Below are 15,245 nucleotides of genomic sequence, written 5' to 3'. Positions count from 1 at the left end.
TATATATATGTCAAAGCGGTAAAATCTTTAAAAAAATTGTTCGGCAAATCCTTCGCGCGCTAAATCTTTAAATAACGCCGCTCCCTTCAATCGTTATTATAAATAGAAATCGATAACTCTGAAAAATAGGAGGCAGGTCAAGTGCGATTCAAAGAAACATGGCCGTGCTATCGAGTAGGATCAACTATCCCTGCAGTTCCATTCGTGCTTAGTTCCAAGGATTATAGGCGGAACACCTGACGTTCTCCCATCGGTCCGAACAAATCGAGAACCAGGCAGAAACAAACAAGAGAAGATAGAGGGGCAAAGGGAAGAGAGAGAGAGACAGAGAGAGAAAAAAAATATTTCACCCTAGCGTAGTTGAGTTCGAACAGGTAGCATCGACCCCTCCAATCCGGAATCCTTATTTCAAACGAGGACAAACAGGAGGAATCGCCGTGCAAAAACGAGACTCGTCGGTCACCGTATACGCCGTTCATCCGTGCGGACAAACGTATATAGGTACCCGAAGAATGGAGAAAGCCGATTGTGCAGAGAGCATCGCGACAGAAAAGTTTCCAAGCCGGATTTTCATTCGATAGTAACAGGGGGACAAAGTGGACCAGGTGACGCGGTGAACACCTCGCAGGGAGCTTTACAATATTCGTGTGAAACGTTAACGTGCGCACGCGTATGGAATTAGCTCGACGAGTGCGTTTACCTGGTAAAACAATCGACTTGCGCGAGACGTGATTTTCGAAAATCTGCTGTTTCGCGTAATCGCTGTACAAACTAACGATAAAATTAAAAAATAAGACAAAATAATCCATTTTTCTACGAATTAACGAAAAAGCATCGTTGTTGCGCCCCACGTGGAAACAATAGGAACAAAGGAAAAACGTGTTAACGAGAAATATAGTTGCGAGAGTTTGCGATAAAATAAAATTTGTCGAAAATGTTGCGAAAGTTTGCGATAAAATAAAAAATTATTCGTAAAATGAATAATGCGTATTTGAACGCAATTGTATATTACGATAGTTCAAACTGCCTCAATACATCGTATGCGGATCTAACGTTGCGAGACTATGGAGGCGCCGAGACTCGCACCCGCCAGTCCTAAAGGTGTCTTCGTGGCACTAACTGTGGCCGAGGTGTCCGGATTTCCGGCTGTCGTGTCCCCGGGTTCGCCAAATTGCACGCCACCTGGCAAGACGAATAGTTCGACGTGGAATGCGTCGCAATGAATCCACGAAACGCCTCGTATACCACCGACCTCGCGTCAGAGGATTCTCCTCCACCCGGGACAATGGGCGCGAAGGTTGTTACTTACTGGCCCGAGAGAAGCGCATGAGCATTCGGACAAGTATGAGGTTGAATTATAGAAAACAGAGAATGATATTCCGGGAGATTATATTTGAAAGGTGTAGGCGGTTTAACGAACGAATTGCTGGAAATCGTGTTTCCTCGACTATCGATCAGTTTTACAGGATCACTCGACACTCTAAATATTTCAGGCACAAAAAATCGAGTCACACATATTAACGTTGAGCATAATTTAACTAATCTTTTTATACACTTTTGTTGTAACCCATCGTGTCATTTTCATCGCGATTTCTTTATATTTGCGAAATTATCCTTTCGTTGCTTTATTCTATTTCGTAGCTAGCGCGAAAACGATATAAACGACAAATGGCGGCAACGCTTCTCTCGGGGTTTGCGTTATTCCACGTCGTTTATGACTGGTGCGTCGGCTCCCACTGTTTTCTATCGAACGTTTGACATGTGTTTCTTTTCTCTTATCTGCTCTATTTGTGGATTGGAACAAAGCGCGAAGCGGAAGAATATTTGCGCAAACTGAAGGGAAAGATGGAGCGTGAGAATTCTATATGAATACGTTTCCAAGTTAAAATGTCCATGCGATTTCTATGCGTCTCGCAGGTACGCCGAGTGTCCATCAGTATCCGCGGAGCGGTTACAAAATGCCCCTTGTTGCTACCGTAACGCAATAATCCGAGCACCATAAAAACTTAAAAGTGTAAAGCTATATCAGGTACGAAATTATCATGCACACTTTTTAAACTTCTTGAATTTAATTTAATTTTTCAATTTAATCTGTGTATGTTATTTCTCTTGGAGCTATGCTGACCGAGTAAATCGATAATCATTTTTACACCTCGTACATAAAAAGGACTCTGCACGATGCGCTTTATCCGTCTCATTGATTACATTGACTATGTACTTTTCATTGCTTAAAAAAGCAATTGCGACAGGTAAGAATGAAGTCAACCACATGACGGCTGACGTTATTAAAATACTTCCGCTGTAAATAGCGTCGTCTGACTTCGCAAACTAGTCGGTTAAATCCTCGTGAAAACGTATCTCATAGCGATCCTTTGTCACTCCCGGCTGATGTCCTCGCTTTCCTAACACCGCAAAGCTCTCTTACCCACGAATTTTCGACCCCACGCTGTTGAAAGATCTATGAAGTTTTTAGTGGATTTCGCTGTAACGACGTACAGTAGATTTTGATAGAGGCACGACTCTCTGAAGCCACCCAGAACCTGCTTTCGAGCGAGCCACGACAATAACGCGACAATCGCAATGTTTATTGCCCGAGTTCCTGATTTTACCTTCGTGAGAAGAAATTCCTTTCCGCTCTCCCGGCCGGCTTAGCCCGATCGTTTACTTCTTGGGGAGTTTCTCTAAGAGGGTTCGCCGAGCCAACATAAACCGCGAAGCTGACAGGCATGCGAAAAGATTTAATCGACCATACGCGCGCTCACGTTCGATTGTACGCTGCTTGAGATCAATAAGAACAGGCTCGTACGCGAACGATTCTTCCTGTTCGCTGATTTGAGAACCGGAAGATACGTTTCCGCGCGTTCTCCTCGCCTCCCCTCGAACTATTCGTTATTCCGCATAAATGCCACTGTATATGTCCGAAAATAAATCGCACGGCTATAATGTTTCCTGGCACTCGTTGTATCGGAAACGTATAAGGACGTAACAAGTGTAATCCTAATTGTAACTGATACATAATATAAATAGAAGTGATGTAATCTTTTCTTTCGATTTCGGGGGAAAAAGATCTGAAAAACTGGATGGATTTAATCTGTACGGTAAAACATAAACGTCGCTACTGTATATATGTATATACAGGATTGATCTTTTCTTAATTGCAAATAAAATCGCGAGATAGATGGATCGCCGCTCGATCTCGTAGAACAAATTTATTCAGGGCGATTGATCCTCGCGCGGCAGTATGAAGTTTTCCAACGTCGGACGAAGCTTCGTTCGCGCGCGCCGCAGCTTTTTGTTGCCTAACGAAAACTTTAATGGAAAGATTACAACCGAATGACAGTAAACGTAACGCGAATTGAAACGTGAATGAGATCGCTGAAAGACTAATAAGTATAGTGATTGGATAATACCCCGGCGGCGATGCGCCTCGAGGCTTCGAGCCATTTGCCACTTATCCCCCAACTTCGCGAACAACGATTGCGACGACGACGTCGTAATTGCTGTTTACGTTCGTGATTCCTGCGGATACACTCCAACTTTAAAGAGTTCTCCCTACCGGCGCAATAGTGCGCAATATCACGCGCTATTGTTTCTTTTACTCCACTGTCTTTAAAAGGCATTGCATATCGTGCAATGCGTCGTTGTCTTTATGGAGCGCCTCAGAAAAGCCTCGACAGATCTATGTATCCATAAACAAACGTTATCGCGTTTCAAATAGCTTAGTTATAAAATTGTTATAATGAATATTTAATGTTAGCGCGAACAATAATTGCCAATCTACTCGGTTTTGAAAATTCAAGATAAATTCCAAACTAATTAATTAATTAATTTCCAAAAACGTGAATAAAAGTAATCGAGTATCACTGCAGAATTAATTTAATAATGAAGATTATATCACAAAATTATTAGCTCATCTATTAAAGTGTCGGTCATGTTCCAGGATCATGCAACCAGTCCTTGGGGATGGAATCGGGTGACATACCGGATTCAGCTATCACTGCGTCCTCGTCGTATGTGACGAACGTCGGGCCGCGAAATGGCCGGTGAGCACATTACTTTTACGACCCCACACCGCTTTCCGCAACGTTAAAGGATATTCCACGATTTTTTAATGTACTTGGAGAAGGGTAGGTCCAATCGTTTATCAGGCCGCGAGTTTAACACACTGACATCATCCGCTATGGATATGCCATGCGTCATTTTTCGTCCCCCCTCGCGTCTAATCCCCTCCTATATTTTACGTAGCTGTCGCGCGCGTTCTGTTTATAACTCAACGATCCTATCTTCAATCTATCTATCTATCGCGAAAGTTTGCTTTTTCCGAGCAGTGACGATATTGATTTAACGCGCACCCGGATTTTAACTTATTCAAATCTAATTTCCTTGAAGTTACACGCCTAATACGCTTGTGACTATCAAATGCGCAATCCGATTACGAGAAATAGCAATCAAGTTTTATAGAAGATACATCTCTGCGAAGCAATCGCTGTTTGAAAGCGATACTTTCTAAATAAACTTACTTGAGAAAATTACAATAATAATGTCCGCGTATAACATACAATAAAATGCATTGTATGTCAATTTTATTTATTTAATCGGCTCATTCAATCGATGAAAACGGGTAAATTAAAAAAAGTGGAAATTAAATTTTTCATTTGCTATACATAATAAATATTTGGCGCCATTTCGCAGATTGGTTTTTTTCCATTAAAGTAAAATAAAAATGTATTGCAATATTTATTGCGCAAGTTGAGCTGTATTGTTATCATAATTAAACAAAATATGCACAATATGTAAATTGAGAAATGGATCCTTTCACCAGATTACATTTCAGCAGCGGATAATTAAAACAGTGGTAAAGGTGATCATTGATCAGCCGTCAGACGCGCCTGATAAATGACTATCCGCCTGAAGGTTTAAATACGTCAATTCGTCGGTCTAAGAATAGCTTGTATATACAACAACATATACACAAAAGCAGTTATTGTATAATCTCTGTATATTGTTCATGAATAGATGGAGAGATCGCGTATAATAAGATTATACTATAAATTCAATTATCCATAGATTCAATGTATATTCATCGTCTGACTAAAGTTTCGCAACACCAAATCTTTGAATATAATCTTTAACGAGACGAAAAATAGTTCAATGTTACACATAATAGCACGAGAAAGCGCCACATTCTACACGTTTGCGGCTCCACAATATTAATAGAGAGCTTTGTTCGTACTTAGTTGACACTTCTCACGCATACAAAGTTTCCATAAGAGCGCAATTTACTTAATAATATGAAATTTCTATCAGCCGCGGCTACACGAAACTTTTTCTTTTAACAATGGAAACAATGGGATTTGTATTGAAGTTACGTAAAAACTGTAAAATGGTAAACGGATTAACGCGGCACGAACGCCGTCCCGGAAATCAATCGTCAGGTGGCCGGAAAAAGCGAGAATCTCTTGTCGATCTACGGACGTGAAGTTAACTTTGTTATTAAGTACGAGATGCCACTCGACCAGAAGCGATTGAGGTAGTAAGACTTTCATTAACGCCATTTAACACAAACGTAAATAATCGACGGAGGAAGAGAAAACGTGAGCGCGGAACCAGAGCGGCTCGGAGAAGTAGAAGCGCGAGTAAATCACGGATTCACTGTTTAAGTACACTTTTAAAAAGGTGGAAGTTCTTAAAACCTAGAAATGGTCTCGTGAATTGTTCTTCTTAGTTGAAAGGATAGTAACTGAATTGTACAATATAATTGGCAGACTTTTTTATGCTCGGGAAGACTCGGTAAAACGATAATTCCGCGGCATTTTCGAAATGAAAAGTCTAACGACTCTCTTATGCATTCTTCGTTTGCAAAGTACCGCGTACGATTCAGTAATTTCGCGCACTTTTAGCGGTCGTAAATTATGCGCCACAATTTTACGAAATTGTCGTCTCACAAATATCTCTCTCTTGCGAATAATTTATCTTTCTTCATCCGGACTATGTTAAATTTCGAAACATAAATTATTCTACTTAATCTGTTACCGTAACAGTCAATAAATCGTATTAATTGCATAGTACAAGATTCAATTTATTACAATGAAAAAAGAATAACCCTTGTATGTTGAAAAATATAAATTTTAAAAGATATAAAGTCTTTAGAAAAACCACATTCTTATGAAATTATATTATAACTTTCAGCTGAAAGGGATTACTTTTTTAAGCACATTAATGATATTTTAAATAGACTTCGCAAGGAGACCGCCGGCGGTGCTTGGTGTCCAAAAAGCCAAATAGAGAAAGGGGTTCGCGAGTGGCTTCAAGTTGACCTACAGAGCGCTCACGTTGTTACTGGTGTGCAGACACAGGGCCGTTACGATCACGGCCGCGGTCAGGAATATGTCGAGGATTACACTGTAGAGTATCGACGTCCCGGCTTCACTCGATGGCGCCGATATAAGCGTTGGGACAACAAAGAGGTAAGACAGGACAGGCACGGTCATGTCGATGATATCTGTAGCGGGAAAGGGGTCAGCGCAATTTGCCAAGTTCAACGCTCCCTTTCATTGCCTCTTCGATTAATTTGTATTGGACAGGTTCGATATTTTCCATTAATCAATGTAAATATTAATTAATATAAAAGAAAAGTCTTTATATTTAAAAAAATGGATAGAAGTAACATATTTTCATTAATAACTTTTTCAATAAATAATTTTTTAATTGTTGAAAAAGCATTCTTACTCATTCTACAATGAAATAATTTCTATAAAATACGGTCAATGTCTATTTTTATATCAATTAGTACATGCGAAAACTATGCTTTGAATAGTGTATTGCATAGAAGAGAGCAATTGCGGAGTTTGATTACAACAAACGTTCGATTGTAGAAGTGTTGTACGCAAGCTATCGAGAGTTTACACCGTGTCTCAATTGGAACAAACTCAAACAAATGTACGTAAACGATACGTAGAACAAAACTACAAAACCGATCGGAATCACGCGCCACGGTGTCAAATTGAAATTTTATTTCCATTGAAACGCAGGGCTCGAAGTCGCTTGTTAGTATAGTTACAGTTAGAACTTGGCACTCGCTTAACGATGCCTAATTGATGGAACTTTTCCCGTGTCAATTATCCGTAGGAAAATTTTAGCACGAGTTAAAGTTTCTCGTAAAATGGGCATAAAGAGTAACGAACAATTTGGAAAATTCAAATAATGAGAGAAAACAAAACATAATAAGTCCCTCACTATGACGCGCTATATGATTGTTAAGCCAGCAATTGTGCATAAGTATATGTATAAATATATTAAAATATATGTATGAATTTTAAAAAAATGAGAAAGTAAATATACAATTTTTACAATTTATTTCAAAATTCGATTATAAATACTCATAAAGCTGTAATTTAATTAATAATTTAATTAATATGTAATTTAACTTTTGTTTGTGTAACGCGGTAGAAAATAACTGGATATTCTTTTACATACTTTATTACCAGGAAACCAATAATCATTCAGCAACTATCTCTCAAACAATAAAGTATACAGTTTAAATGAAACATATCTTTTTACTGTAATATCAAAATCCTTCTGTTTCACGGTTGATCGGAAAATATTCTCAACTTTGAGTTCGATTTGGCGCAACCCTCCTCCTACCGTTCGCGGGATCCAGTCGTGAAACAGGGAAGTGAGAAAGCGGCAATCGATAAGCGATCTACTCTCCTGCTGGAATTGCGCGTTATGTCTTCGTACCGTAACGTATGGTTAAGCGTCGCTAAAAGTGCAACTTCCCCTTTTCGAGAGCTAGACGTTTTCAATTTCTCCCTTTTCCCATCTCTATCGGACCCCTCCTTTTCTCGCGAATGTCGCGTATTGAACCACGCATCGCTGCCTTCGACATTACGCACCTCTACCGTAAAATTATTTCTATCACATAATCTCTGTTTATATCACGATCGACGTAACGTCTGCGTAAATGTATTATATTTTCGATTATCCCCCTCATACGCAGCAATTTTAACTAGATTATTTTCACAATCTAGTTGATATTGATTGTGAAACAAATGATGAGATAAATGATAATAATTATATGTGTAACTACATGACAAACGTAAATAACTTTTGTATTCTCTCATATTTTAACGCTTGTACACTCTACATCGCGCAACATTTACTTCATTATATAAAACGGTAAATCCTCCCTTATTAATAATTCACCGCGGTAGTATCAATGCGACTGATCATAATATGTAAAATAAAGCGGCGGCTAATTTAATGATATAGTCGTTGTGTTATATTTACGTCGAATAATCTCTTATCGTTTAATCGCATGCTCATATGGCACGATAAATGAGACTAAATTAAGATGAAATGAGCTGAAGCGTAGTACCGCAAATAAGTTTTGCATATAATTGACTTCCGCGGAAATACACGAACGTCTCGTTATACGTTAATGTCAATTCAACCGGAAATTTTATACCGAAACGGAATTTTGTTGAAAAGTTCGTATTTAACGCGATGTATTATCGCCGAGATAACGTGACTGTCATCGATACCAGACGGATATTCAGATATTTCCATCAAGGGAAAATTAATGGCGCCGCACATTTAAGCACGCATACATTCGCCAGTATTATATTAACTGATTTCAAAATTGAGATGTCTATAATAAGTACTGGGAAATTTCCGGGCGGAATGCCCATTACCATTAAATCGCATTAATGCCTGTATGGTTCTCGCAATAATAGTCATATTATTGAACTTACAGTTACTTGAAAAAAAAAAATCCATCTTTCTCGTCATTCAATATTAAATAAAAAAAAACTTCCTTGTTTTAAGTGACAATGTCGTTAGTCAAATATCGAGCCTCACGTTAATTGACACGTGAAAAGTCGCTCTTTCATTTCTTCAGTCTTCTATTTTATTAATATGCACGACACTAATCCGTAGGTTTTAGCCGGCAATAGCGACACCTCCACCGTTGTATCGCACAATTTGATTCCACCTATCTTCGCCAGTCAAATCCGGATCTTACCACACTCGGAGCACAGACGTACGGTTTGCCTTCGCATCGAACTCAAAGGATGCCGAGACACGAGTAAGTATGAGGAAGGTCTACAATTCAAATTACATATTTTACACTTTAAAAATTAAACAACTTATTATTAATATTCCAATTTTCAAAATTGATTTTCTCAGAAATAAAACTTTGCGTGAAAAAAATTTAATTTACTTTTCTACAATTTATCGTTGCACAAAAAATCACTTGTTTCTTTAGTTTTTAATATCATAATTTTAATTGAATCTTAGATTTTGAAAGTATATATAGATAAAATAAAGTTATATACATATATATACCTACAATTTTACTTATATTATTTAAATAAACATGTTTTATAATATATCTTCCATAAAATAAACTGAGTAATTTTAGAGACAATTGGCGCGATGATGACAGTTGTCAATAATATGTTCATCGAAAATTCTCTTACGCGGATAAGCAAACGTTTTCATTAGCCATCATCTCCCGTCAGGTAAATTTTTGCGTATACCGATTGCTATTCACAACAAACTCATTTGGATATTATGTAATCAAATTATCATTGAAAATGACATAACTGACATTATTCGCATCGAATATTATTACTAACTCGTGAGTACTAAAATATGAGTGTATGCGTCGCTAACAAATCAATAAGCACGACGAACAAAACGAAAATGACATTAAATAATCCATAAATAAATTTCTCGTTTCAACATCATGCTTATATGGCGTATCAATTTAATTAGGAAACATTTAAAATCGCGAATATGTATTCGAGATCGAGACCATATATGCAATGGCGTTGCACATGGCTACGCGAGGATGACACGACAATGTTGCTCGAGTGGACACCTGACGATTAATTTCCAAATTGCAATTTCATTCAATTTGCCGAGACGCTGTTGAGACGGCTACGCGAAAGCAGGGTGCCGTTGACTCTAACTACAGTGCTAGATCCCATTAACGTTCGTAACAGCGTTATACGGACGATCTCATTCCATAGGTCGGCTTCGTACATTTGTTTTCAACCTAGTTCCAGTACTTAATGTCCCTTATATAATCAATGCACACTGTTAGCGCTCGTGCAGTATATATACGCTGAGGCAATAACAGTCTCGTCGAGAAAATTTGAAATTTTCCCCGACTTATCTCGATTTTCTCGAGTGTTATTATCAATGCATAAACACCTCCTCAAGAAAGTTGAGAATAAACAAAAAAGAGAACGATTATGAATAAAAAGAACTATATATTATCTTTATTACTATTTTCATTGATACTTAATTATAATTAATGATATTAATTATCTATAAAATAATTATTTTTATTATGTAGTTTCAAGATTGAAATGATAAATACCATATCAAAAAAAGATACAAGAATAATCTCGTAATTCTCTTGATTTTTTCTAATATCTTTGTATATATTATCCCAAGTTTCTCTGATATCTTCAGTTTTCACTTGAAATGTGATAACAATCTTAAGTATGCTAACATTTCAATTTATTTTCTTTCCGCGTCGCCAGTTTTGATCTAACAAAGTAACGAATGTTAAGTATTCGTGACGCATACGAAACCATTCTCATAATTTATATACAGGTGCGTGCGTTATGTATAACAAACATGCTGTGCGCTACATCACAATGCTATTTACATAAATTTGCATACAGTTTCTTTTCTCGTCTAGGTTACTTTACCGGGCCCCTAAACTCAAGACATAATTTTATATAAATTCTAACAAAGCGTCAGGAGCAGGATTGTAAAGATTAAACGATAACAATATGTACTAATAAGCATTCGTTCACTAACCGGATTATAATATATTTAGCAAAAAAAAAATAAAAATTCATTCTCTATTTAAGTAAACAGTTTTTAATCTCGATATTTAGATAAGTTCAATGTATATTCTTAATATTTGTTTAATCGATTATCTACATATCTACATATGAATATGTATCTTTTTATTATGTTTTTCTATATTATCTTGAAATAATAATAAAACCCAGAGAGAGGTCCGATGGAGAATTTCTCGCTAAATGCTGACAACAGAAATACAGCTAAGCATCGTCAGGACATGTGTTTTTCGTGAAAAAGAAACCGTGCAATCAACTCAAGCAGTAACATTACACAAAGCAAAGTAAAACGGAAAGCACATAAAAACTTTAAAAGAAAAAGCAGTTTTCTCCTTCATTATTAAAGTAAAGCATAAATTGTTATTTCTGCTGTACGAAATGTGAAAAGCAAGTTAATCATGATTAAGAAAACGCTCAGCGTTAAGCACGAAAACTCATATGTATTAACGTTTTGATTGATTAATATTAAACTTTAGAAGTTTATCGGAGTAAATTATATCGCTTAAAATAGCATATATATATAATTAACAATTGATGACAATTAAACAGCTACTACAGGAGCCGAAGACTTCTATAATCCTGACAAAGTCTGCATCCTTAATATCAACTTTTGTGACTAGGAAAGAAATATTTGCATGAATTATTTTTCTGGGTCGCTAATGTCCGACAACAACGAGGCCGCACATGTTCGGGCGATGACGTATATGTACGGCTAGCGTTGCGGCGCGGAGTCGGTAAAACGGCGACATGAGAGCTTTCGCGTTATAAGAAGTATTCGGAGCGTGTGAGATCGAGCCCGACTGGGCGAGTATGCCGGATTTATGGCGGTCGTGCACGGCAGCGGGTTAAAACAACGTTGATGCCCTGCCCCGAGCCGGTGAACACGAACGATTACCCCCGGATCGCGGGCAACACGGCCTACTCGGTCAACGCGATACAGAATCCACGACATTGTCCTCGTGGTATTGACATTCGCGGTCTGACAGAATACAAGTGTGCTAAGCCTCAGTTGATAGAGCGCGGTGGAACCAACGTATCATTTATTAAACCGCGACGTTACCCACACGGAGAAAATTTTATAGTAAATATTACTATGGTGTCGCACTAGCTGCGGACCATCGAGGAATTTCAAGTTAAAATACTATAATTATTGTTTTAAAAACGATTAAATACCGTAATTTTTACCATAAACATAGTAATTTAACTTAAAATTCCTCGATGGTCCGCAGCTAGTGCGACACCATAGTAATATTTACTATAAAATTTTCTCCGTGCATGGTTGTTCGAGCGATCTGTATCCCATGAAGAATTATACGCGGCGAATTTAGCATTGTACAACATATCACACGCTTGCGATCGTAACTTAAATTGCAGATTGAGAAAAAGAGAGTTTTCACTAATTTCAAAGGAGACGCGAATTGATCGAATTTTTATTCTTTAATTTATTTGAGATCTTGTTATAAAGATAAATAATGTTAAAAATGGAAATGTAAAGTAAACACTTAAGTAAAAACGATTTTCCTTGATATTGTCGCTATTTATAAAAAGATTTATCATTAAAATTAAGGTCGGAAGTTATAAGACATCGTGTATACTAAATATAATATAAGAAATTAATTATATATTTTGACCTGTACAACAGATAAGTCACTCTGCTATAATAATAGAGTCTATATATATATATATATATATATATATATATATATATATATCTAATCGTTAATATTTCTTCACACGTGCCTGCGAAAAGTTATATTAACGCGAGACTTGTTAAGAATTGCACTCTCTCTCTCTGCTGGGAAATTGCTCTAACAATTCCAATGAAAATTCGCAATAATTTCAAGCCGCAGACGGGAAGGAGATTGCCAGTGTAGATTAGATTAGCGGATTGCCAGATTACAGAGTAGAGTCCCTGTAAGAGCAATGTTTCTGACGCGTGCTGAAATACGACGTCCTTTAATGCGTACCTTCAAAAAATGGCAGGAATATCAGCGACACATCGCTGAAATGTTCACCAGTTTACACGAACGATTCTCGAGCACGTAAAGAGTGGCACGCCAGTCGAGGTGACTTGGTTGCTTCAATTGCGGATTAATTTGACTCGCCATTTATTCCCTTATTGCGAACGTTGTTTTGCACGGCACCATCACGTACAATTCCGAACGTATCTACATATCCCAATTGCATGTTTTCTTTAACAAACGCAATATACTTTATAGCGAGCCGTGTGCGCTAAAATCTTATCACGCCTAACTTACGTATTTTTCTCTATTTTTCTTGGGAGCGCGCTCAAATATCTTGATTAAAGGGACGACCATTTATTCGAGAATGGGGTCGGCCTCCCTTATTTTGATACGTACTATGTACGCCGCGATCGTACAATTCCTGTGTGCGGTGTGTGGTAGATGCCAGTTGCAGAGAACAACCGCGTGGCGACGAGGCGTTACGTTGTTCTAAGTAAAATTATTACCTCGGCGTCATCCACGTGACACGGAATCAGGCAAAGGTATTGACCAAAACTGGCTTGACCACATCGCGTGACAACGACGGCCGGCCGCGCGGACCGTATATACCGTGAAATATTAAGAGTAGTTAAGCGATTTTGAACACGACATGGCAAAGTGGGCGCACCGCGCCATTTTTGCGGTCCGTTATTAATTTCCTCGCTATACGAAAATCCAGCCGTCCGTCCCTTGCGGACGCCGCGCCGTCCGCCCGCCACCGACCAAGTCGTTTTAATTAATTTTAATTGATTAATTTTAACTAAGCGCCTTCTCCGCCACCGCCCTTCACGGCATGTTATTAAGCAACGCCACTTCATTTTCGAAGTGTATCCGAGGAACTGGAGCAAAGTGCTGCAGTTTGCGAAATACACGGTAAATTTCGGCGAGATAATATGAAAACTCACGAAATAATTTTTACTCTCAACCGTTATAATAATAATTAATAATAATACGTATGTATGAGAAAAAAATACATGATTGAAGATGCAGTACGCGACATCGTAAACATTTTCGGAAATTATTTTTCACCGAGATATTTCCTATTTCAGTAAAACCTTTCGTTTGTTACAACAAACTACCTTTATACTTTATACACTTTTACTTGAAAATCTGAGAGCAACGCAATTATTTAAAAATAAGAGAAAAGAAAAGAAGTGCCAACTAGAGACAAAACAGAGCTAATAGTACTACAAAGTCAGGTGTAACGTAGAAGTTTGTGAGACGAGTGTGTTTTAAAAGAAAACTACTGTTACACAATAGTAGTAGTAGTAGTAGTAGTAGTTTCGTCACGCGAAAACTTTCGTCTGTTTCAGGCGGTGTCATGAGCTACACTATACCAGATGCTTCTCTACCGGAGTTTAGTGACATCTCGTACGACGGTAAAAAGCAGGACAACTTGCTGACCGATGGTTTAGGTTGTCTAATCGATGGCGAGGTCGGCGCGGATAATTACAGACTGGACATGGGAAATGGAAAAGGTAATCGGTGGGTGAACACGTGCGGGAGCGAAACATTTAAGATATATCTTTTAGTAATTTTTGCTAGTAAAATATTGTCGGGCAATCGTGTTTCGTAACAATATCGCTCTCACTTCGTTATATATAATCGTGTTTCGTAACAATAATATCGCGAGATATTGAAATAAAAAGAGTGTCTTTCGCGATTATAAATTTCTTCGGAAACTTTATCCTTCCACATTCTACCTTCGACAAAAAATAAACCTCTGAAATTACCACCACGTATAAACCTTCGTAACAATTATAATATAGGTATTTGTTTGCGCTGCGATAGAGAACCGCGGCAAAGTAGTGCAATTCATTGCGTTTTGTATGAAAGTTCCTTCTCCGTTGGCTGCAGGCACGGGTTGGGTTGCCTGGCTTCGTGACACTTTCCAAGAGAACTTCGTGGAGCTCATCTTCGAGTTTGAAGCTATAATGGTCTTCGAAGCGGTACACATCTATACCAACAATTATTTCTCACGGGACGTTCAGGTAATCTTCAACTCAACTTTTGCGCAACGTATTTTCCACTCACGTACTTTCATAAATCCTTCTTTTGTGCAAAGCAGAAGAAATTAAACATTTAATCACGATTATCAATAACATTTATTTCATAACAATGCACATTTTTGTTGATTGACATGAGAAATATCTAAACATATTTTGATTCGAGAGCTGCCTGCGTATCTTTTTGTTTAATTTCTAATCGTGAACTATGCATCGCGAGCGTGACGCACGGTACGAACAGATGAAACATTTTCGAGACATAATCAAAATTTGAAACATTTATCAAGACACATTCTATCAATTGTACTGAAAGCAATACCGTTAACAAGATTTAAAAAATAATTATTGTTTTTGGT

General features: G+C 37.8%; 1 protein-coding gene across 2 annotated transcripts in view; it reads left to right on the top strand.

Moving 5' to 3' along the window:
* The window catches only part of LOC139815882 (discoidin domain-containing receptor 2), an 81,147-nt gene that overhangs the window by 53,000 nt on the left and 12,902 nt on the right, over positions 1-15,245 (top strand). For both annotated transcript variants that reach the window (XM_071783129.1, XM_071783128.1), the window contains exons 3-7: positions 3,941-4,043; positions 6,236-6,467; positions 8,938-9,085; positions 14,197-14,361; positions 14,741-14,874. In XM_071783129.1, the coding sequence (XP_071639230.1) occupies positions 3,941-4,043; positions 6,236-6,467; positions 8,938-9,085; positions 14,197-14,361; positions 14,741-14,874 (782 nt within the window). The remainder of the gene's footprint in view (positions 1-3,940; positions 4,044-6,235; positions 6,468-8,937; positions 9,086-14,196; positions 14,362-14,740; positions 14,875-15,245) is intronic.

Source organism: Temnothorax longispinosus, chromosome 7 (assembly GCF_030848805.1).
Source record: "Temnothorax longispinosus isolate EJ_2023e chromosome 7, Tlon_JGU_v1, whole genome shotgun sequence".
Classification (NCBI taxonomy): domain Eukaryota; kingdom Metazoa; phylum Arthropoda; class Insecta; order Hymenoptera; family Formicidae; genus Temnothorax; species Temnothorax longispinosus.
The sequence above is the reverse complement of the archived record's forward strand: the minus strand, read 5'-3'. Positions and strand labels throughout refer to the sequence as shown.